This window comes from Myotis yumanensis, unplaced genomic scaffold (assembly GCF_028538775.1).
Source record: "Myotis yumanensis isolate MYYU_CA2020_CCGP unplaced genomic scaffold, mMyoYum1.0.hap1 SCAF_1, whole genome shotgun sequence".
NCBI classification, from domain to species: domain Eukaryota; kingdom Metazoa; phylum Chordata; class Mammalia; order Chiroptera; family Vespertilionidae; genus Myotis; species Myotis yumanensis.
The window spans coordinates 40,708,513-40,733,611 of record NW_027223752.1 but is presented as its reverse complement, the minus strand read 5'-3'; the positions used below and the strand labels follow the sequence as shown (position 1 = coordinate 40,733,611).

Genomic DNA, 25,099 nt, shown 5'->3' with positions numbered 1-25,099 from the left:
GACAGCCTTATGGGATCTCCTTTGTAAGTAACAAATTGCTTTTCTCTCACTGCCTTTAAGATTTTCTCTTTGTCTTTAATTTTTGGCATTTTTTTTTTAAAAGAGCATTTGTGGGAAGTTTTAATTCGTTACTTTATTTATTTATTTATTTATTTTGGTTTGTTTTTTTAAAAATATATTTTACTGATTTTTTACAGAGAGGAATGGAGAGGGATAGAGAGTTAGAAACATCGATGAGAGAGAAACATCGATCAGCTGCCTCCTGCACACCCCCTACTGGGGATGCGCCCGCAACCAAGGTACATGCCCTTGACCAGAATCGAACCCGGGACCCTTCGGTCGCAGACCGACGCTCTATCCACTGAACCAAACCAGCTAGGGCAATTTTTGGCATTTTAATTATGATGTGTCTGAGTGTGGGCCTGTTTGGGTTCTTCTTGCTTGGGACTCTCTGTGCCTCTTGAACTTGTGTGACTTTTTCCTTCACCAGTTTAGGGGAACTTTCTGCCATGATTTCTTCAGATACTTTCTCTATCCTTAGCTCACTTTCTTCCCCTTCTGACACTCCTATTATGCGAGTGTTGTTCTGTTTCATGTTGTCTCCCTTAAGCTGTCCTCCTGTTTTTTGGTTCTCTGAGTGATTTTTTTCTGCCGTCTTCTAATTCACTGATCCTATCTTTGGCTTCCCCTAATTTGTTGTGTATTCCTTCCACTGTGTTCTTTATTAGTGCTTTGTCATTCTTTATTCACAACTGGTCTTTTTTCATAGTTACTATATCTTTACTCAGGCTGTTGAGTATCTTTGCCATCATTATTCTGAACTCCATACCTGATAAATTTCTTATCTCCATTTCATTTATCTCTTCTTCTGGAGAATTTTCTTGTTCATTTTGGGCTTGTTTTTTTGTCTCCCCAGTTTGGCTGCCTCTTTTGGTTTGTGTCTGTGCATTAGGTAGTTCTTCTATGACTCCCAATCTCTAGTGCAGAACTCTGCCAGATGCTGTTTGTGACTGGCCTGAGTACCCTGTTTGGAGCTATCAGCAATCCACAGGTTGTAGCTCCTTCTTCTGGGGCTGGGTGCCTTTGGAAAGGAACAAGATGTACACCAGGGTCTACTTTTCCTAGTCCTGGGCCCAGAAAGAGATCAGGCAAAGACTCAAATCCTCTATAGATCTGCCTTTGCCTGCAGTCCAGTTGACACTCAGACTTGATTAGCTTCAGTCTGTCAACCACACAGTGGGGCGAGAGGTCTTCCAACAGGGTGGAGCAACTGCCTTTGCTCCTGGCAAAATCCACTTGGATAGCAAAATTCTGCTGGAGAAAAGATGTTCTCTGCAGCATGAGGGGATGACTCAGCACAGGAAACCAGGGTGTCTGCCCTCTGAGCTCCAACCCCAGTGCTCTTAACTCTGGACTTTTCTTCATACTGCTCCAGTCCACTCTGTCCTCCCTCTGTTGGAGCCCAAGGTGAGTGGCTGCACATAAAGTTTTGTGTGTTAGCCCTTTAAGAGGATGCCTGCATTTGCAGCTGTCTCTCACTGGCAGACAGCAACCCTGCTGCTTTTCACAGTCAGGTGTTATGTGGGCACCATTCTCAATTCTGGTGCTCTGGGCTGGGAAGCCCAGCTTGGGGTTTAGACCCCAGAGTTTTCAGTGGGAACCCTCCACAGCTGGGAAAGCTCTCCGGAGCTTCAGATGCTGTCTTTGGGAGCCAGGCCAGCCCTTTTGTGCCTCCACACTTCCTACCAATCTCTGTATGGTTTCTACTTTCCATCCTTGGTTATTAGGGTTCTCTCCAGCTAGTTTTCAGTTGATATTTCAGGGAGGTTTTTCTGTATTTTAGTTGTATTTCCAGTTTGATCCTGGGAGAGTGTCAACGTTAACTTCCACTTACTAATACTCCGAAGCCATTTTGGAATTGCCCTATTTCCCCTTTTTGTAGCATAAAAGTGATTTTCTAAAAAAAAAAAATAGTTAATACCTAATATAATCAGCTAGTATATTTTACCAGTTTCTAAGGTATTTACTGTTCCTTGTATCACACTCCTGGGTTTACTTTTCTACTTGCTAAAATATATCCTTTAGTAATCATAATAACAGAATATAGCTAGTTTTTGTCTGAAAGTGTATTTTGCACAATATATTTTTTAAAACAAATAAAGAATTCTTGGTTAATAGGTTTATCCCCTTCCTATTAGCACCCTCAGGATATTATTTCATTGTACATATTATGAAAATTGGCAGAGTTGATCTCTGAGAGGGCTGGTCTCTATATAATTGTTATACCTTTATATATATAAAAAATTCCTATTCTGTATCTTGTCACCACTGCTTATTTTGAAAACTTGGGCAAGTCTAAACAGAGATAATGAAATAATATCTGAATCATGGGGGGGATGGTTGTAGCGATGATTACATTAATATATGTAAAGCACTTAGGACAGAGCCCTACATACTTTAAGTATGATATGAATGTTAGTATTTGTTGTTTGTTTTAGCATTCTTGATGTTCTGAACACATTCCTATGATATGCCTTGGTGTGTGTATGCTGTATTATCTGTGGGTACTCTTTGAAATACATTGTCGATCTGAAAACTCCTCTTTCTTCATGTCTAGAAAATGCCTTAGCTTTCATATCTTTGAATATTGCTTTTCCAGTATTTATTCTTAATCTCTGTGTTGTGTTCTAGGCATTTCCTAATCATTATTTTCCAATTTACTAATTTACACCTTGAGTTGTTTCTGTGTTTTTCTCCTGTTCACATTCTCTCTCTTTCTGTCTTTCTGTTTCTCTCTTTAACAGCTACCTATTCTGGTTTGATTTTTGAATTTAAAAAAATTTTCCTTCATGTCTACTGTTCTTATTAACTTTAGGAGGCTCCTACACATACTTATTGTAAGTTACTCACAAATTATTATTCTTTCTATTATATTTTTTAATCCTCACCCTTGGATATGTTGAGAGAGAGAGAGAGAGAGAGAAAGAGAGAGAGAGAGAGAGAAAAACATTGATATGAGAGAGAAACATCTTGTACACGCCCTGACTGGGGACCAAACCAGAAACCTAGGTATTTGCCCTGATGGGGAATGGAACCTGCAACTTTTTGGTTTATGGAATGACACTCCTAACCAACTGAGTCACCTGGCCAGTGCTATTTTTTCTTCTAGATTGAATTTCTGCAATTATTGGGGTTTTTTTGGCTGTCCATTGCTGGGGTCCAACCCCAGCGGGTCCAGGGGTCCCCAAAGGTGAGGACGGAGTCTGCGAAGAAAGAATGACATGGAGACAGTGTTCAGTTGATCAGCAGCCTAGCCAGGATCTCTAGCCAAGTTCTGGTCAGGATCTCCAGCGAAGTTCTGGTTAGGATCTCCAGCCAGGTGCTGTGTCCATGTTCTCTTGCTAGGTTCTCCAGCCAGGTTCTGTCCAGGTTCTCCAGCCAGGTTCAGTCACCAGGTTCTTTAGCCAGGTTCTATCCAGGTTCTTTTGCCATGTTCTGTCTAGGTTCTCCAGTGAAGTTCTGTAGCCAGGTTCTGTCCAGGATCTTTTGCCATGTTCTCTGGCTAGGTTCTGGTTAGGATCTGATGAGGTTCTGATGACGATCTGATGACGATCTGATGAGGAGCTGATGAGGAGCTGATGAGGATCTGATGTGGATCTGATGTTTATTGTCTTGTTACATCCGTATTTATACCAGCCGATTTTAATCCTGTCAATTTCTATTACAAAGGTTAGGGCGTTTCTTATCTCCATTCCAGGGAGTAAAGATTTTGTAGCTTAACTACCCGCCTGGCACTTAATTAAGGGGTTGTATCCCCTCCCTAACCTCAGGGAAAAATTCCTACCTGGGGAAACAACCTTTCTCGGAGAGGTGACTTTGGTTAAAACACATAGCACCAAGAAGGTGAGCAAACATATTAAGAACAGTATGCCATATATGCCAGGTCCCTTGAAACACCAAGGATGGACCGGCTCCCGGCAGTCCATCTTAGTTTAATTTTCCTCACATACTGGTATGTTGGAATTTGGTTTTGCAGTCTCATGTTAAATAGAAATTAAAATTAGTTTTGTTTTCTTGCTTTAAAAAAGGTGTTTTATTGATTTTAGAGAGAAGAAGGGAGTGAGAAACATTGATCAGCTGCCTCCCACACACCCCATCCCGGGGATCAAGCCCACAACCTCGGCATGTGCCCTGACCAGGAATCAAACTGGCAGGCTCCTGGTGCATGGAACAATGTTCAATCAACTGGCCACACAACTGGGCTATTTTCTTCCTTTTCGCCCTTCGTATTTAATGTTTTTGCATGTGCCTACATGTTGTCCCTGGGGTGCCCAGTTTGAACCATGTCTTACGTTAAACACGTGGTTCCCCTCATTCTTGATAACATCAAGATTAGGCTTATCTCAGACAGAGAAAGACAAATATCGTATGATCTCACTTGTATGTGGAATCTAATAAACTGACGAACAAAATAGAAACAGAGTCATGGATATATGGAACAGACTGACAGCTATCAGGGAGGAGGAGGGGTCTGGATGAAAGGTGAAGGGATTAGCCAAAAAAAAAAAAAAAAAATATATATATATATATATATATATATATATATATATATATATATATATATTATACACACACACACACACACACACACAGAGAGAGAGAGAGAGACTCAGACAAATAGCATGGTGATAAGCCAGAGGGAAAGTGGGAATGTGGGGGAATAGGTGGAAGAGGGCAAGGGGGCTGGGGAGTGGGGATGAAAAGAGACTTTGCTTGGGGTGATGGGTGCACGATGCAGTTGCAGATGTTTTGCTGAGTTGTACACTTGAAACCTATATGGTTTTGCCAACCAGTGTTACCCCAATAAATTCAATTTTTAAAAAGTGGTTAGGCTTTTATCTCTTTATACTTCTGTTCACTAAGCACATACTAGTAACTTCAGTGAGCCTGGGGTCTATCCCAGCCTTGTACAGGGACGTTGTTAGGCCCTGTAGGATGTGGACTTCTCTCTGTCGCTGTTACTTGAGCCCAAGTTTCACAGTTTCAGCTTCACAAAGTACTTTGTATCTTAAGAATTTATCTTTAGCAAAGGTGACTTGGTCTCTTAATGTTCTGTGTTATAGTTAAAATGCTTTAAAAATACATTTGAAACAGAGAAGCACTTCAAAATGTAAATATGTAATATTTATATGAAAGTCAACATTTAAAATTAATGTATATCATACATATCCTTCACAAAAGTACCAGTTTGCTCTCCTACGTACGAAAAGGATATATATTTACTTCTTTGCCATTAGTAGGCATTGTAAATTTTTACTCTTGATAAAGTAATATGTAAAAACAAATTTGTGTTTAATGGCTAATGAAATTGGTGGTCTATATATTTATTGGCCATTTGAATTGTTTGTTCATGTTCTTTGTCCATTTCTTTTCCTTTAAATTGTTCATTTTGTTGTCTTATAGGAGCCTTTGTCTATTAGGAATATTAATTTGATTACATACACTGCAAATACTTATTTAAAAATATTTGCCATTCAAGTTTCTGAGCTTTATAGTGTAGAGATTTTATTCTCTGGAGTCACATTTTATTCCTTTGCAGTCAGTCTTTCCCTTTTTGCTATTGATGTCATACTTATATTTAAATAAAATCCTTTTCTATCATAAGATTATAGAAACATTTGCCTACATGTAGTTGCATCATTTTATTATTAGTGTTTCAAACTTAAATCTTTAATTATCTGGTATTTATTTTAAGATGTGTGTTAGGAATTCAGCTACTCTCCACAGGAGGGCAAGAGGGTATGACATCTGTTCTAATACTATTTATTGAATTTTTGTTTTCATAGCTCTCTTTCTGGACTGTAAATTCTATTCCACTGATCAATCCCTCTTAAATTGTTTTGATATTAGGTATGGTAAATTCTCATGTTTTAAAGACTCTTTTGGCTATTCTCAAACATTTATTCTTTCATATGAATTTTGGAATCAAGGTCTGGGAACAAAAAGACCCAGTTGTGCCATAGCTGGTTTGGCTCTGGATAGAGTGTCAGCCTGCAGCCTGAAGGGTCCTGGGTTCAATTCCGGTCAAGGGCACATGCCCAGGTTGTGGGCCCGATCCCTAATAAGGGGAAATCATCATTGATGTTTCAATCTCTCCCTCTCCCTTCCTCTCTGAAATCAATAAGAATACATTTTTAAAAGAAAAATTATAAAGGCCCAGTTGTGATTATATTGAATTTCTGATTAATAAGGGCTCGGGTGCAAGGAACGACACTCCTACCGAGCCACACAGGCCAGGGCAATGAGTGATTTTCTGGCCCAGCCTTACAATTTTTCAATTTGGGAATTAGTTTGGTTTTAAAAGACCAAAATGTTCATTAAATTTTCTGGTTATTTCGTTGATGAATTCAGTCTTATGCTTGTTATAGTAGTTTGTTTTGAAATGTCCAGATCAGCTGATAATGGTAGTGTTGTAATGAGACCCAGTATGTGCTCAGAGGAGATTTAAGACTTGATGAGAACTAAAATTTCTCTCAGAAACTTATTTAAACTTTCATGGGTAAATTGAATCCCCCTTGGGGTCTATTACTTGTAAATATATGCCAATTTAATAATTTGACTAAATAAAATATTCTTTAGTAGTTCACTTATGGAAGACGACTATGTAAACATAGTATTTATAAGTAAATAACTTTTGGTAAGAATTATATTTACATAACCATCTGCTATATGTATGTAGCTATAGTTGGCTCCTTCACCAGGATTCTATAAATTACTCAGAACCCCAGGAGGTAAGATTTATGAATTGCCTATTTTCAGTATATTAAAGTTTAACCACAAAATTAATTTGCCATGACTATATTATACATTTGCTATTGAGCTGGACCTAAAATTTTACATTTCTAATATTTGTATTTCAAAAATTTGGGTTTTGGTTTTAGGAAGTATACCCTATTTATCTTAAAAGAATTATTTATTTGGTAGTTTCATATCTCTATCTGGAAAATAATTTCTGGACTTTTCTATAAAAGAGACAGTCAGGATCCTGTTAGGTGATAATTAGAATCTAGATGTGGCTATGTATGTAGGAATCTATCTTCTATATATATAGAAGTCTAAGCAACCAAATGACCAGTCGGTGGGTCACTATGACGTGCACTGACCACCAGAGGGCAGATGCTCAACATAGGAGCTGCCCCCTGGTGGTCAGTGTGCTCCCACAGTAAGAGTGCCACTCAGCTGACCGACGGGCGCCAGACGCAGGGCTCATGACTGGCCGCCTCAGCCTGGAGACCGCAGCAGAGCGGCAGCAAGCCTACCAAGTGGCAGTTTCAGCCCGATCCCTGCAGGTCACACCAAGGGACCCCACTGGTACACAAATCCGTGCACTGGGCCTCTAGTGTAATAATAATTAGTTTCCATTTGCTGAGTGCATCATTTTTGTCAGATTCTATATGGCTACTTTGCACTCATAACCTCATTTAAGTCTTGCGGCAATATTCAGAGGTATTAATATGCTCATTGCACAGATAAGGAATGCTAGATTAGTGGTCATCAAGCTCTTTAATATAATACCTCCTTCTTTCTCTTTAGCCTAGCTAAAGGTGTCAAGAGATAAGGCAACTTGCTTTACCTTCAGCAGATGGCCTACCTTCACCTGGCTCAGTCATCTACCTACCAGACTTCTCTACTTGTCTAGGCATTATGTCTAATATTTTCCACAGATGCCTAGGTTCCAACCCTACCCTGGAAATTCTGATTTGTTAATCTTGAGTTTTCAGAAGGTCCACAGATAATATTTGTGTGGACCATTGCCTTAATAGTAAGTGGTGCTTTAGAGTCAGGCAGGTTTGAATTAGAGTCTTGATTCCTCTAAATTGATCAATTGAATGACTTTGGCCAAGTTCATTAGTCTAACAAAGATTCTTCACCTGTAAATTGGAGATATTATTATTACACTAGAGGCCCGGTGCACGAAATTCATGCACGGGAGTGGGTCCCCTCAGCCCAGCCTGCACCCTCTCCAACTGGGGACCCTTCGGGGATTGGGCCTAAACTGGCAGTCAGATATCCCTCTCACAATCCTGGACCACTGGCTCCTAATTGCTCACCCGTTTGCCTGCCTGGTCACCCTTAACTGCCCCTCCCTGCTGGCCTGATCGCCCCTCATTGCCTCTGCGTGCTGGCCTGATCACCCCTAACTGCCCCCCGTGCCAGCCAGGTCATTCCCAACTGCCCCCCCTGCCAGCCTAGTCTCCCCTCACTACCCCCCCCCCTCCCCCGCCAGCCTAATCACCCCCAACTGCCCCCCCCCCCCCCACCGGCCTGGTCTCCCCATGCAGCCTGCTGTTCAGTCGTTTGGTCGTCCCTCACTAACCTCCCTGACGACCTGGTCGTAGGCAGCCATATTGTGAGGGTGTGATGGTCAATTTGCATATTACCTCTTCATTATAAAGGATACTTTATAGGGTTTTTGAGGAAAATGAATGAGATAATGCTTATAAAACACTGAGACGTTTTAGAATTCTTATTTTTTTTTTAAATATATTTTTATTGATTTCAGAGAGGAAGGAAGAGGGAGAGAGAGATAGAAACATCCATGATCAGAGAGAATCATAGATTGGCTGCCTCCTGCAAGTACCCCACTGGGGATCGAGCCCACAACCCGGGCATGTGCCCTTGACCGGAATCGAACCTGGGACCCTTCAGTTCGCAGGCCAACAGTCTATCCACTGAGCCAAACCAGCTAAAGCCGTTAAGGTGTCATCATGTTAATTTTTGTTCAGTCAAAACACTCACCCTACATTTACCAAAGTAATGTGTATCAACTTTGTGTCAGAACAGTACTCTGATGAATACCAACGTAAGAAATGAATGGTGATTAGTTTTCATTATTTACCTTCCATTAGTGGAATTACAACAGGGGCAGAGGAGTAGGCAGGAGATTATTTTATAGTACCAGTCAACCAGACTTCTCTACCAGTGTATTTGTTTGACCCTAGTAGGAAAAGGAACAGGGAGAGGTTGCTGGTAAACTATTTCTTTCATTTTTCTTCTTTCCCTTTCTCTCCTACCTTCTTCTCAGAGTTTAGCATCACCAACTTCATCAATCCTCTAGTCTCATAACTGTATCCTGATTTACCTAGGTAATTTTTCCCATTCCTACTCCCTACTACCCATCTCCCCTTCACTTCCATCAAATCTCATTCTATCTTTTTTTTCAGATTGCTTTGTGTTCAGTTGTGACTCATTTGATGACTTGGACCCCAAGTCTCTACATTCTTAGACTATTACTCAAGTAAAAGCCAATCTAAATCCTGACCAACTGTCTCCCTGCCTTGTGTGGGCTCCTTTCACACCAGGAGTTTTAGTTTTTTATTATTGCTAAGCATTAGATTAGGTAAACTTTCAGGCTTGTCCACAGTGCTGTCCATAGTCCCTTTCACCTCCTTTACAATTTATACCTAATGACCATCTATATATACAAAAGCCTAAGCGACCGAACGACCAGTCGACCAGTCACTATGACGCACACTGATGACCAGGGGACAGATGCTTAATGCACAGGATCAGGCTCCCTCCTTTCTGGATTGGGCCTGCAGGGATTGGGCTCCCTCCTGTCTGGATCGGGCCTGTGGGGATCGGGCTCCCTCCTGTCTGGATCAGGCCTGCGGGGATTGGGCTCCCTTCTGTCTGAATTGGGCCTGCGGGGATTGGGCCGATACCAGCTATCCAACATCCCCCAGGGGTCCCGGATTGTGAGAGGGCACAGGCCAGGCCAAGGGACCCCACTGGTGCACAAATCCATACACCAGGCCTTTAGTAGAGTATAATAATAGTGATACTTGTTATTAGCACTAGATTAATAGAATACATTACAGTAGATTTGTTAATATGTAAGCTTTGTTACATGTATGTATAATTATTTTGCAACTTGAAATTTGAAGCTGGACCACTTAACGATAATTTAATAACTTACTGACTATCAAAGACTGAAAAACCTATAGAAAAGGTAGAATTTAAGTAAACTTTAAAGGAGGGGTATGCTTTTTTTATAAGTAGGGAGGAAAGGCAAGGGACTGACATGAGCAAAGGCTTAAAGGAAAGGGTGCAGATTTGGACCTTTGTGAGTAGATCACTTTTTACTTTTTCATAGGTTTGATGGAGTAGGAATAAAACTAGGTGATTTGGAATCAAACTTTGAAAAGTTTTAATGTTTCATTAAGATTTTTGATTTAGTAAGCCTTTCGTATGTCCTGTGAATTAACTTGGCTTTTCTTAATATATACACATACAAGTTAGTTCTGAGATTCCCTGATAGATTCACATGTTTAATGCAACCCCAAACGTGAAGCCTACTTTGTATAAGTTAATGGCTTCTGCCAAGTCTTTCTTCCGCAAGTGGTTATGCCTTGAAAAGAGTGTTTGATCCTCCATTTTTATCATGATGCTTTAGTTCTTTCTGCTTATTGTCCATTCTTAGCTGTTCCTGATCAGTCTTTCCTCCAATTCTTCCTTCTTAATATCCAGGTTTCAAGTAAGCAATACAATGAGTGTCTGCTAATCACAAGAGTTGTAAATTCTTATTGAAAGTTTTTTTTGTATCTCCTTCACTTTTAAAAGATTGTTGGATATGTATTTTGTTTACAAAATAGTTATTAATTTTCTTGTTTCTCTTCCTTTGCAGACCTAAAGGATCAAGACATAATGGGAGCATTTTTAGACAAGCCAAAGATGGAAAAACATAATGCCCAGGGGCAGGGTAATGGGTTGCGATATGGGCTAAGCAGCATGCAAGGCTGGCGAGTTGAAATGGAGGATGCACATACAGCTGTGATTGGTTTGCCAAGCGGACTTGAAACATGGTCATTCTTTGCTGTGTATGATGGGCATGCTGGTTCTCAGGTTGCCAAATACTGCTGTGAGCATTTGTTAGATCACATCACCAATAACCAGGATTTTAAAGGGTCTGCAGGAGCACCTTCTGTTGAAAATGTAAAGAATGGAATCAGAACAGGTTTTCTGGAGATTGATGAACACATGAGAGTTATGTCAGAGAAGAAACATGGTGCAGATAGAAGTGGGTCAACAGCTGTGGGTGTCTTAATTTCTCCTCACCATACTTACTTCATTAACTGTGGAGACTCGAGAGGTTTACTTTGTAGGAACAGAAAAGTTTATTTCTTCACACAAGATCACAAACCAAATAATCCGCTGGAAAAAGAACGGATTCAGAATGCAGGTGGCTCTGTAATGATTCAGCGTGTGAATGGCTCTCTGGCTGTATCGAGGGCACTTGGGGACTTTGATTACAAATGTGTCCATGGAAAAGGTCCTACAGAGCAGCTTGTTTCACCAGAGCCTGAAGTCCATGATATTGAAAGATCTGAAGAAGATGATCAGTTCATTATCCTTGCATGTGATGGTATTTGGGATGTTATGGGAAATGAAGAGCTCTGTGATTTTGTAAGATCCAGACTTGAAGTCACTGATGACCTTGAGAAAGTTTGCAATGAAGTAGTCGACACGTGTTTGTATAAGGTAGCTAGACTTTTTTTTTTTTTTTAAGATAAAATGATTTTATGCCATCTTAATTACTACTCTAGTATTTAATCATCTTAGAACCTGGTAGTTCTCAGAAATAAGATTTTGCCATAATTACAGGATACTCTTCACTATGAAACTATAGGAACACTTTTTATAAATAAACAACCCTGTTACCAAATATACAAGTTATAATCTGAATGTTTAGTCTTTTAGTAACCATGACTACTTGAGCTTTTTAATATTGTATAACATTGTCAAAGATAAAATGATTGTATAAAAAATGCATGTTTTAAAAAGGAGGATAGCAAAAGGTTAGGCCTCAGTATCTATAAATGAAAAGTATTTTAGAATTTTAATGTTTTATTTCTACCTTGGGATATCTCAGTATATTTATTGCTTTGAGACTATAGTCTAATGAATCTGTAGCATCAACAAAGAGAACTGAGCAATCAGTTGGTGTGATGTAATAGAAATAGTCTTGGACATAGAGTCAGAAGAAATTGGTATGAGAATGTGTATGACTTTGGGTAAGCTGTTTAGAAAATCAGTTTCTTTAATTGAAAAAAAAAGGTAAGGAATATTAATACACTGTCTCATGGGGTTGTTGGCATGATCAAATGGGTTCATGTGTGTAGATGAGCCAGCTCAACACCTTTATTTTACAGAGGAAGCTGAAGCCAGAGAAGGCTCTGTGACTTAGGCATACACACCTAAAATCAAGGCTTACTTACTTCTGTTACTTTTGTACTCTAGGGTATTGAACAAAGTATCAACCTCTCAGCTTTTGAATGAAAATAATAATATCTAACTTGGGATTATTAAGTAACTAAATTAATGAACTAATGTATACATATGAAGTGCTGAGTTTACCAAATAGTGTGTACTGAGTACATGCTGTTCCCTATCCTAGAGAAGTTAAAAATGACTTCTAGAGGGTTATACAATTTACTTCTATGGTAGCACTAAGGCTAGAATCTAAGACTTGACTTAGGTTTAGTGTTCTTTCTACCACACTGTTCTCTCTTGTCAGTAATGCTCCTTGACTAATTCTTTGATTGTTTTAAGCAAATATTGATTATGTACAACTCTTCTGAGGCTATATGTATTTGATTTTCTTTTAACATACAGAAATAGCAAGTCAACATAATACTCTTTATAGTTTTAAATTTTTTAATTTTAATTTTTTGTTTATTCTCACCTGAGGATATTTTTTCCATTGCTTTTCAAAGAAAGTAGGGGGTGGAGAGACAGAGAAACATTGATGTGAGAGAGGATGTGAGAGAGGCACGTTGACTGGTTGCCTCCCGCACGCACTCTGGTCAGGGACGGGGACTAAATCCAAAGCTGAGGTACGTGTTCTTGACTGGGAATCAAATTCATGAGCCTTTGGTGTGCACGCCACCATTCTAACCATGGAACACATGTGCCAGGGCAATACTCTAGTTTTATATGCACACTGCCAGCTCTACTTAAACTTAATTAAAATCTGATCGTACTTAGAGATCAGTTTTTTTGTATCATCCAACATGAATCACGTTTATGTAACATTCAGCACTTAAGTTAAAAATTCAATAGAGCCACAACTTAATAGTGTACACTATTAATTTTTTAATTTGAGGAGAATCAAACAACGATGCATATGTTCTTTGTCCCTTTTAGTATGCATAAAAATAGCATCTATTTGTTGGGTTTATTCTGTAGCACTTGAGAATTAAATGCTTTTTTGCTAAATTAAAAGCTGTTTTCTTAAGAGAATTGTCAGCTTCAGATATTAGTAAATATGGTTCAGATTCCACTTTTTCTCTTTTGCATTCTACTCTATTTTAAAAATTATTCAGCCCTGGCCGTTGTAGCTTAGTTGCTTGGACATCATCTCATGCACCAAGGGTTGCTGGTTTGATTCCTGGTCAGGGCACATGCTCAGGTTGTGGGATCAATCCTGGGTAGGGGGCATACAGGAGGCAGCTGATTGATGTTGTGCTCTCATGTTGATGTTTCTCTCTTCTCCCTTCCTCTCTCTTTAAAAATAAGCTATTATAAAAAACTAGAGGCCCAATTCACAAATTCTTGCACAGGTGGGGTCCAGCTGGCCTGCCCTGATCAGGGTCAATCAGGCCAGGCCGGCCCGGAAGAGGGGTTGCAGGGCAGTTGGCCGGCTAACTCCACCCCCTGGTCGAACTCCTGGTTGAACTCCTGGTTGAGGGGACAATTTACATATTAGCCTTTAATTATATAGGATTATTCAGTACCTTATCATTTGCCACACTTAAATTCCCCAAGATCTTTTATTATTAAATCTTTGTATTGTTTGCTTAAACTAATGATTCAAGGTTGGTTTTCCCATATAATGAGATTAAATATTTAAAATGTAAAAAGTTAATTCCAATTACTAATAGGAAGGGGAAGTATGGGCACTCCACATTGATTCAGGTATTTTAATTATAGTATTTTGAATACCTAGGTGTTTTTAAAAATGAATGTGCTTTCAAAAAGTCAACTTTTTTGAAGTTTGAAAGTTAAAAGCTGGTTTATAAACTTGATATATGTAATTTTGCTTCTAATTCCAATTATATATCTAAAGTAAATTAGCCCCACAATTCATTATAATTTATTCTAAATGGAAGTTTGTCAAGTATACATGTAACTACAGGTCATATAGTTAAAAAAAACACCACTGGAATTTTCTATTTTCTTGAATTAAATGAATGTCTGTGTATATGTGTACTTGTCTTTAGATATCATATCACTTTAAGTTAAGTAGGCCACCAGCAAATGTTCAGAAATATTTTTGTTTTGTAGAATTTAACTTGTAGTGTTTCAGTCCTGTTTTTTTATAGTGTTGGTTATACTGTGTACTATATGTACAATATGTGTTAGGAGGGGTGTACCTTCCACATATTCATAAATTTCTTTAGAAAATTATAGAAAATATATAGAAAAAACTATATATTTTCACTAAAACAATTATATTTATCATTGGCATGGCTGTAAAGGTTCTCAAGGCTTCCAAGAGCAAAAAGAAAACCAAAATATTTTCTCAAATTTTTTTCTTCCCAGGGAAGTCGAGACAACATGAGTGTGATATTGATCTGTTTCCCAAATGCACCCAAAGTATTGCCAGAAGCAGTGAAGAAGGAGGCAGAGTTGGACAAGTACCTGGAAAGCAGAGTAGAAGGTGGATCATTTAACAAAAAATAAGTTTCTTTATTAAAGAAAACCTCAACACAATCAAACTTTAACATTTTAGCTTTTATATCTTTACATGCCTTTGACATCTAGTGTTTAGTGTACAGAAGAGGGAAAGAGCATTTCTGTAGTAGCTGTTTAGATGTTTGTGATTGTTTTTATCACAGTTAGCAGTAGAAATAACAACTGGTGTGGTCCTGTACATTCTCTTAAGGATACTTTTGTTTTAAAAGGCTCAAGTGTTTGTATGCTTTCAAATTCTTGATGAATTCACTGGTTTGAGTGATTTTATGCCAGGAAAGTAATTTGTGGTTTATTTATTTATAAACATATTATTTATGATGGTGATAATTTGATTACCATCTTTGTAAAGCCGTGTATATGAATTTGAGATCTTTAGGAGTTTTGTTTTTTTATTTTTGTTTTTTAATAACTTGAAGATCACAGCATGGTTGTTAACAACTTCCATGTGCCACCACTTCAAAATTTTTATTTTAAACTCTTAAGACTTTCTTGCCAAAGTCATAAACTGCCACACCTGGACAACATAGACCTGAATAGAAGACATACTAGGTTTCTACCTAGCAGAAATATAAATGCTGAATAAAATCAAGAAATAAGTTTGGAATTCTAGGAGTATATTTGTCAGAATTCTGCAAATTATTTTGAGATGATTAGAAAGATGTTTGTAACTCTCGAATGTCATGCCTTTAAATCCTTGAAAAAAATTAAATGATCTTTAATGCAATTACTATTTGATATAAATATTAAATCTCCTCAGAGAATTCCAGTTTACTGCATATATGCCATAAGCATGTAAATTATGCAGTTTCTTTAAGCAGAAAAACTTGGCATGCCTATAATAGCATTAAAATGCATTTTGGGCTCCTAATGTCATTAATTTGCACGTTAAAGACCTCTAATAGCATGTAAGCATTGACCTACACACTATTATATCCTGCTGTGCCTGCATTATTAAAATCAATCTGCACTTTAATTTTGTTTTCTCCCTTTTTACTGTTTGATATCAGTTATAATCGGTCTGATATTAAAATCATGATTGGTTTTGATTTGCAGTACTATCTATAGCTGCTGTTTTTATAGTTCTCCACTTGATAGTGATATATTTAGTACTGTGTGTATGTTACTGTTTAATATTTCATTCATTGGACATACTATTCAATGAGTTTGTTTCCTCACGAAGGGTCGTAGAATTTTTATATTTTAAATGAATAATTTAAATGTAAGTTATTTATATATAATACAGTAAAATAAAATATTTAGTGATACCAAGTCATATCACATTGGTTTAAACTGCTGGTTAGTGAAAAAGTATGAAGCCATAAGAAAAATATGTATTGGGATAAGTTGATATTTAATTTATTGGCACTTTAAAGTAACTTGGGCATATATGTTTCCTTATTGATTTAAAGAAACAATAAGTAGTTTCATTTACTATGAAATGGGATCAAATTTTAGAAATAAATTGCTACTTTTCAATGTGCACTCTTAATTTTGATGCAATTCTAAATAATTGCTGTAGATATATAATTTTGTGGTACACTATTGAGTTTTACATTGCTTATTATTGAACAAGAATTGCCACCTGAACAGTTTACATTAATTCTCAATGTTTTTGATATGTTGTAGTTTTATTACACTTATACCATTCAGTTGGAGATTAAAGAATATGATATTCTTTACTGAGATTTGATGAGACTATAACTAGAGAATAAATATTACATTAATTAAAACTATATTTAAAAAACAAAAAGGATATAACTATTTGTATTATAAATATTATATCTTAAAAAGTGAAAAGTACTGCACTTAGCTTCTAAAATAGACATCGAATACCTTTTAAAAAAAATTTATTTAAATACATGCCTTCAGTAAATTGCTGTGACTTACTAAACCTCATTTTATTTGTTTTGAATACTTTTGGCTTCTCTGTCCACATCACAGAAAAGAACAGAGACCTTTCAGCTCTCCTGCTATTATCTGTGCCCATCTAAAACTTGACTCTCTTGGGTTGTGAAAAGATTGAGCTCATAATTTAAACCATATCACATAAGATTGTGGTCCTACTAAGTCAATTTAAGATTATACTTGTATGTACATATTTTTTAAATCTTTGCTACTGAGTGCCCAAGCTTTAAAGTTGCTAATTTGGAGATAACTGCTAGAATCTCTCAGACTTAGTGGATGGAAGAGCAGAATGTGTTTATATATGAGTATGTGAAACACCTATCTTCTATACATAAGTGTTGTTCAATAAAAGGCATTTAGTCTTTTTACAATTCTAATTAAAATGTATAGTCCAAGAACAATTAAGGAATACTTATTAAAGTTCTTTCTTTTCATTTTTTTTTTAAAGCAGAAAGAAACAAGGCTAGTGTAGTATTAATGGTCAGATAATTTACATGTATTATCCCCTGTGGAATAGGAGATATTAACAGTTTTTAAAGTCTTAAATTACTTTTTTAAGAATTTGTCTTCCTGTAATTTTCTTCACAATTAAAATATCCTAATTTATATTTTAACAAAGGAGATGTAAGATAACATCAAGCATAGACGACTCAAGGTAATGATTTTTTTAGACCTGAAACCATCATTGATTGAATTTATCATCAGTGTTCATTTCTATTATGTCTAGTTATCTACCCAGTAATTGTATTGGCTTAGCAGAGTCTGTATGTTAAGTGTAATAACAGCTTTAGATTGTGAAATTGTGCAGTTTAGGTAAACATCAAATCCCTTTATTTTTGTACAGCAGATTTCCAGCATTAGAACCATGTAGAATAAATATACTAGATGTTAAAGATTACACAATAAAGGAACTTGGCAAACCAAATCTGAGATCCTTGCTTTTTGTTCAGATTTAAGACTGTTCTTTTTTAAAGGCAAAATATAATAGATGGTAAAATTTGGCCTTAATTCCAAAAGGATAGTTTGAGCCATTTAAAGAAACATGGGTAGTATTGTCTGTCTTTTAATAGGTGGCTTTACGGATGAATTAATATTTTGAGATTCGATCAAAGAATGAAAGATCTTTATATGCATTGTTATTTTAAAGGTATTTACAAATTGAGAACTAGAATGATAATTTTCTTGCTCCAGTGGTGACAAAGAAAATATCTTAGTATAGTAAACATTACTAAAGCAAAAAATTAAACAAACTTGAACATATAACTTACACAAATACCTTTGGCATGATCTTGCATTTAGAATTAAATACACTAAAACTTCAAGTAAAGACTTGTACTTAAAGTGATTAGTTTGAGAGTTCTTTAAGTTGCTTGTACATAATTGTTGGTATTCTGTGGTAAAAATGCACCTGCATGGCAACACTGCAGATCATATCACTATACTCATTTAATAACTGAATTATTGATTTCAAATACAGTTGTATGATTTATCAGTTTTTTTCTTTTTAAAAATTTTGTCATGAAATTTAGACTTTTACATTCTATAGGCTTTGTTCAAATAATCAACTAAGGAAGGAAAAGGTATTATGTATCTCTGTATTGCTTAAAAATACTTTAGACAAAAATTAAATAGAATGATGTGTTAGTACATAACCTAATCTGCACATGCTATTTAGGAATCATTTTGAAATATAAAATTATATGTAAAAGTAATTTGCATTAATATATAATCAGTAAATTCCTCTGTACTTAAACGTTAATTTTTTTTCAAATCTTGAAATTGTTTATGTTTTTTTAAAATCTTTGTATTTTCAGGGCAAAGTTCAGGAAATATATTTCTAGTCTAAAGAGAGGAGCTGATTTCAGAAGTAACTAGTTCGCATCTTAAGAAGAATACTCATTTGTACACACATATTTCTGATTATATAACACATTGATTTTAACATGAAATTTTGTTTTCACATTTTTGTCTTGTTTATTTTCACTTTGCAATTAATTATGGAAAATACCTTTTGTGTCATTTTGTACATCCCTTTGTCACAAATGTTCAAAGGTCAACTTGATTTTTTTCCCCCTACACCAGTTTAGAAAATCTCAGATATGGTAAATGCCATCTTTAAAAACCTAAGTTATCTTTGTTTCAGTTTTTTTTAAATTAAATTTGGATAACACTTACAAAAAAAGTACTTCTGATTCCCAGAAATCATAAAGAAGCAGGGGGAAGGCGTCCCTGACTTAGTCCATGTGATGCGCACATTAGCAAGTGAGAACATCCCCAGCCTCCCACCAGGAGGTGAATTGGCAAGCAAGTAAGTTACATTCTGCATACTCTTATGTTTTATCTCAGTACATGAAAATGTTATGTGTTTGCTGATTAAATGTATATTTACTAGTACATAATTTCTAAAGTGATGCAATTATTTGTATCCTCAGAACATTTTATTTGTGGTTCAGTGTTTTCCAGTATTAATGATATATGATGCTTGTTTAGAATAGGTATCAGAATGTTATTGTTTTTAACTAATTACACTGAAAGCTGTCCTTAGTGGAGGTTTGGATTTCCTTATATAGCATAACTGAGATAATATAGTGAAAGAATTTTTTAAATTAAATTCTATAGCACTACAAAATTCTAAGTGTCATTATTATTCCTATTATTATATTTGATCATGTCAAGCCCTGGATAATTTACCCCAGAGATTAGCATCTTTTTCCTCCTCCATCGGATCCATTTTTTTACATCTGACTTTCCCGGTGTTTTTAGTTGTTGATTGCTGGTAGGTTGGGTTTTGGTGTAAGGTTACATTTTTCTCTTTGCACTTTATCTCACAGAGCTGGACTTACTATGTTAAATATTAAGCTTACATCTTTATAAACTAAAGTGGAGACTTTAAGGCATTTTATAATTTAAGGTTTTAAACATTTTTACCTCAGATATCTATATAATTGACCTATAAGGATATATTGATTAATTTCATTGATTCTCCACTGTATTCTGTAAGTGTAGCCATATTTTTTTATCATCCTTTCACATTTAGTCATTATAAAACTTCCTGTTTGTAGCTTTTGTTTTTAGGAAACGTTTTTTCCCATATGACCTTCTGTGAAATGAATGTCTATAAAATTTTCAAATTGATTTTGGAAGTAGGGAAGCTAAAATACCACTACAGATTTTTTTTTTTACGAAATATTATTCAAAAACGAATTCCTAGACTTGTCAGGGAAATGTCATACTTTACATTTCAGTTTGTTTCTTTTAATCCTCACCCAAAGATATGTTTTTAGTGATTTTTTTTTTTTTTTAAGAGAGAGATACAAACATCCATGTTAGAGAGAATCATCAATCGGCTGCCTCATGCATGTCCCCCCACTGGGACTTGAGCCCACAGTTCGGGCATGTGCCCTGATAGGGAATCAAACCGTGACCTCCTGGTTCATGGGTTGATACACAACCATTGAGCCACACAGGCCGGGTACACTTCAGTTTTAATAAAACTGTTTTAAAGGGGCATTACAAAAAGCACAAACTGAAATGTAAAATATATGTAAATTACTTTACTACCACAGAGGTTGAAGTTAACTTCTAGTTCAAAACAGTCAACTTTAACCAGAATATATTAGTATATCTTAAGAACTGCTTCATCATTGCCAACTTAAAACCACTTAAACAGTTCCAATAGAAATGGATCATAGTGGCTGATTTTTTTTTTTTTCATTACTTTTAGTCTTCTGTTAATTAAGTTGGTGGCATAATACATTTTAGAGTAAATTTACCTCTACTTTAACTTTGGGCCTCAAGTATCTTAAAGTGAGGCTCATTTATTGACAGCTAGAAATAGAACTAAAATAATTTCCAAGTATAAAATTATCTCTGACATTTTAATCAACACCTGGCTGTGAGTTATTAAACAACTTTATGCTCTGAAAAAAAAATTAACTTTCTGCATTTTTTAAAATTTAGGCGGAATATAATTGAAGCCGTTTACAATAGACTGAATCCTTACAAAAATGATGACACTGTAAGTAGCATTTTAGTTCCCTCTGCTTTCCCTCCCCCTCCACTCTAAATGCATATCCTTCCTACCTGTTTTTGCAGAGTTGTTCACTGCACCCATTCTTTTACACACACCCCTGATTGATTGCTCTGAACTCTGCCTGCACCACAGTTCTAGTGATTGAGGACATAATCATGGTGAGTGGCCACCTCTCTCAAAAAAGAAGAAAGTCCCTTTGAATTATTGTTGGTTTTTTAAGCCTCTACAAGCAGTCAATTTTAAGAGGTTTGCCTCCACTAAACATTTTTTTGAAGTTGGGAATAATATATCTACTCAGAATCTTGATCTGAGTTTGTAAGCAGCTACAACAGAACTTCAGAATGCCCATCTCCACTTTTTTATGGTTGGAAATACTTTTGCCAAGAACCTGAAGTACTAATACTTCATTTAAATATTAAAGTAGAGAGTTCTGTTTATGTAAATAGACATTGGAATGCCATTCTTCAATTAAGTTTCCTATTAGTTGTGTTATAGTATGGTTTGTGGAGAAGAGTGGTAACTTCAAATCATTTGGGCAAGTCCTGAAATATTTTATATATTGCAAATGAAGCCTCCTCGAATCTTATATTACTTGAGGTCTTAATCTCTTATGCAATAAAAAGTTTATAAAAGTAGTGTTTTAAAAATTGAGTTTTATTGAAGAAAAAAATATTTAGTGGCTTTATTGGCTTAGAAATACTTTTGGTCAAACTCATGGAAAAATCATATTTCAAGTACTATTGTATTTGAAAACAAAAAGGGTTAATTTTTTGCAAGATTAAATATTGATATTTCATATACACATAAGCTTTAAGAAACATATTCTGAAAGTCAACTTTACAAAACCTATCTTCTTCATTGTCCAGAAAGTATTGTATTTTGGCACCTCTGTGCTTTAATTTAGTTCCTTGTTTTGCTTTGTTTCCTTTTATGAAGGACTCTACATCGACTGATGATATGTGGTAAAACTGCTCATCTAGCCATGGAGTTTATCTTCACCTCCAAAGGAGAGTACAGCTCAACTTCATTGAACCTTTTAACATTCATCCTCATCTTTAAAGAAGGACATATGACATGGGTGAGAGTGATTACACCAGAGAACTTCAGCAGTACAACAGCTAGCCCAGAACTGATTTTTTTTTTTGTAAATTTGAGACTTATGTAAACGTGATTTTAAACCATAATTCATGTTGTAAATCAGACTCCAGCAATTTTTGTTGTATGATTTTGTTTTTTGTAAAGTGTAACTGTCCTTGTACAAAATGCTCATATTTAATTATGAACTGCTTTAAATCATTATCAAAGTTATAAGAAATGTTTGGCTTGTTGTGTGACGCAACAGATATATAGATCTTTCAAGTCATGTTGTGTTTGGACTTGGGGTTGGGACAGAGAGAGCAGCAGCCATGTCAGCTAGACGCTCAACTGTGCACATGATTATGGAGAAAAATTCCAAAATCTTATAAAGCCAAGCATCCAGGGAGTTAATTAGAAACTATCTTAATGTTCTTGGCAGTGGGATTGGCATTGTTGATAAAGCTGGTCCCTTCACTTAATTGTCTCTAAGTTGTTCTCTACTTGTTGCCATGAGTATTGCAGGTTATACAGTATATTCATAAGAATATCAGTCTTGGGGCTAAAATGCCTTGATTCTTTGCACCTCTTTTACAAGTCCTTACATTTAATTATTAATTGATAAGCAGCAGCTTCCTACAGATAGGAGACTGCCACATTTTGCTATCATGATTGGCTGGGCCTGCTGCTGTTCCTAGTAAGATATTCTGAATTCCATTTTATCAATAAAGCTTGATTTAACGAACAAGAAATTTAATCATGTATGTGTAATTCCTCCTTTACCTTGCCCTTTTAAAACACCATGCCATTGTAAATGAGAAGTTTCTATGGGAAAAGATGTTAGTCTCTTTTAATTGGAACATCCTGTTACTCAAGGCATAGAGGGAACTGTTTCTTTTCCATTAGCAAGACTAAAAGATTTAAGTCTCTGTTGTTCCTTAATCTATTTTTTAAATGGGTTTCTTTCTGGCTGCTTATTTTTCATTAAGATATGTATCAGCTCGAATTTGCCTACTGTTTAATTAAAATAATTGTCAGAGCTTGACAATCTAACATTCTGTGGTAGGTGTGTGTGTTTGTGAGTGTGTTTGCCTGTGATTTTTAATTGGCCCATGTCTTTAGAATCCAAGTAGTTAAGATGTATTTGTGATTTGAAATATAGCATGTTGATAATATTTAGCTGTTGGCCTTTAAAAATAACTCAAAGTTTAAAGAACTGTAGATATAAAAAAAAAACTAATTTAATTTAGGCTTAAATTCCTCTGATTAAGCATGTGAAAGTAAGTTTTAAAATCTGTCACATTGAAAAGACTACTGTTCTGTGCCCTTCTGTATTTTTTGTCTCTTTAGGTTGAATATTGTATTTATACCATGTAATTTAATCATTCAGTAGGCAGATTCCCCACTAGAAAAATATTAAAATACATTTGAATACAAGATCAAAACTTTGTGTATAAAAGGTAATATAACTAGTTTCCTTTTGTTTTTACATAATTTGAAAATATACATATTTGTATATATAGCCTTAAAACTAATCTAAAGGTAGGGGAATAGTGGGAAAAGTGATGTGAAATGTCTCAGATTTAAGTAGTTACATACCAACAAAATCTTTTCATTATCCCTCTTATTCATGAGGTGATTAAATGTAACTTAACTGTATTTAATTTATATTTTAATCTAGCATGAATTAAGAAAAACAAGTACTATTTATATTTAGAAATTCATAACAATTGGAATTACAGAACCAATTCCATACTTAATTTACAAATAAATGCTTAATGTCTAAAATCTGTGGTAAAGTGCGAAGTATGATAATGTTTTAAGTTATGGCTTTGCAAGCATCTAAATGTGCATTTTATGAATAGCAGTGCTTGTAGTATAGATTGATTACCAGACATACTGGTACTGAAAACTAAATCCCTATTGCAAGAAGCCAGGTCCTTAATTTTTTTAAGTAGACTCAGTTTTTAGTTCTGGAAACTTCAATTAGTTTTTGAAATGAAAAATCTTAAATCACAAGTAAGATATATGATAGAAAGCTATATTTTAAACCATAACAGCATATGTAGAGCCTTTTTAAATTTAAGGATCTTTAAATAAAAAAAAATCAAAATATTCCTCTGTTAAAGTTACTAGTACTGAAATTAGGCTTGGAAGTGAGAGAAAACTGTATGAAGTGTGATCTGAGAAAACTAAATCTTTTCTACATGAGTCAGCATTGCCATATTAGGTATAGTTTTTCATTATTAAAATACAGGAAGAAAATATACATTGTAACAGCAAACTGTGTTCTTCATTCCTGGGGGTAATGGTGGTTGTAGGGAACCAACCACACTTTTAAAAGGCACTTTTGCACCTCTGTTGTGCACTTCATTTTTGTACCACTTAAATTCTTGACCTCCCGCCCCCTTTTGTGTGCTAATTAATTAGCATCTCAGGGCAATGCCTCAAAATTTGTTTGATGTGTTGTATGTTATTTTCTTTGGAGGGAAAAAGTTCATGTGTGATGATAATATACTATTCAACATGTGCTTTCGCTTAAATGTTTTAATAGGATGAACCCACTTTGCTGCTTTTAGTGGGAGATTCATTTTGTATAGCAGACTCTTGTTACCCTAACATTAAAGAATTTCACTGATCTCTTATTGTTTTAGCAAGGTAAACTCTTAATTTCTACTTTCTTAGGGAATATACTTTTACAGATAACAAAAGCAGGTCTTAATATTAGTGTTAACTTTTGAAAATCCTAGAGGTATTTTTCTTACTCAGCTTTAGAACTATTTGAAACATATTTTTAATTATAAAGCATTAACTTGCTTCTAGAGTACTATGCAATGAGTGTACTGCTTCGCCACTAATTTTTTTAAAAAAATTAACTTAATAACCAATTTGGGTCAAAGAATAAATCAAGTATGTAATTCAGATGCTCTGAATTATAGCAGTACTTTTAGTGATCATCTATTGACCAATTAATAACTCAGCTTTTCCACAAAATGTTTTGAGTAGTTATCTGCAAAATACTGTGCTAGACAAAACATCTTGTACTATAAAGAAATGAATAAATAGGTCCTTGCCCTCAAGGAGTTTACATTTGAGTAGAATTTACAACCTAATATATGTTAATAAAACTGGGTCACTCATCCAAAGAAATAGTTAAATGTCCACCTACTGCCTGCCAGATAATTTCCTGAACACACAGGTCTCTACCCTAAGCAGCTGATTTGTACTTCCTTTATTCACTTAAAAATCTGTTTATTTTCTCCACAAAGTTAAAAATCTCATTCAAAAGAAAATTTTGCTCAGCATAGGAATAAGGTTGGACTGGTGAAG

At 35.6% G+C, this 25,099-nt stretch overlaps 1 protein-coding gene across 3 annotated transcripts in view; it reads left to right on the top strand.

Annotated features, from left to right (window-relative positions):
* Positions 1–22,822, top strand: part of PPM1A (protein phosphatase, Mg2+/Mn2+ dependent 1A) — a 47,410-nt gene extending 24,588 nt beyond the window's left edge. For 2 of the 3 annotated variants that reach the window (XR_011471889.1, XR_011471890.1), the window contains exons 2-7: positions 10,688–11,541; positions 14,605–14,722; positions 18,862–18,970; positions 20,623–20,680; positions 20,758–20,853; positions 21,632–22,822. Coding sequence is in view for 1 of the 3 variants with exons in the window: in XM_070418896.1 (XP_070274997.1) it covers positions 10,708–11,541; positions 14,605–14,722; positions 18,862–18,970; positions 20,623–20,680; positions 21,632–21,661 (1,149 nt within the window). In the remaining 2 variants the exon portion in view is untranslated. The remainder of the gene's footprint in view (positions 1–10,687; positions 11,542–14,604; positions 14,723–18,861; positions 18,971–20,622; positions 20,681–20,757; positions 20,854–21,631) is intronic. The other variant, XM_070418896.1, reaches the window with a different exon arrangement.
* The last annotated feature ends 2,277 nt before the right edge of the window (positions 22,823–25,099 follow it).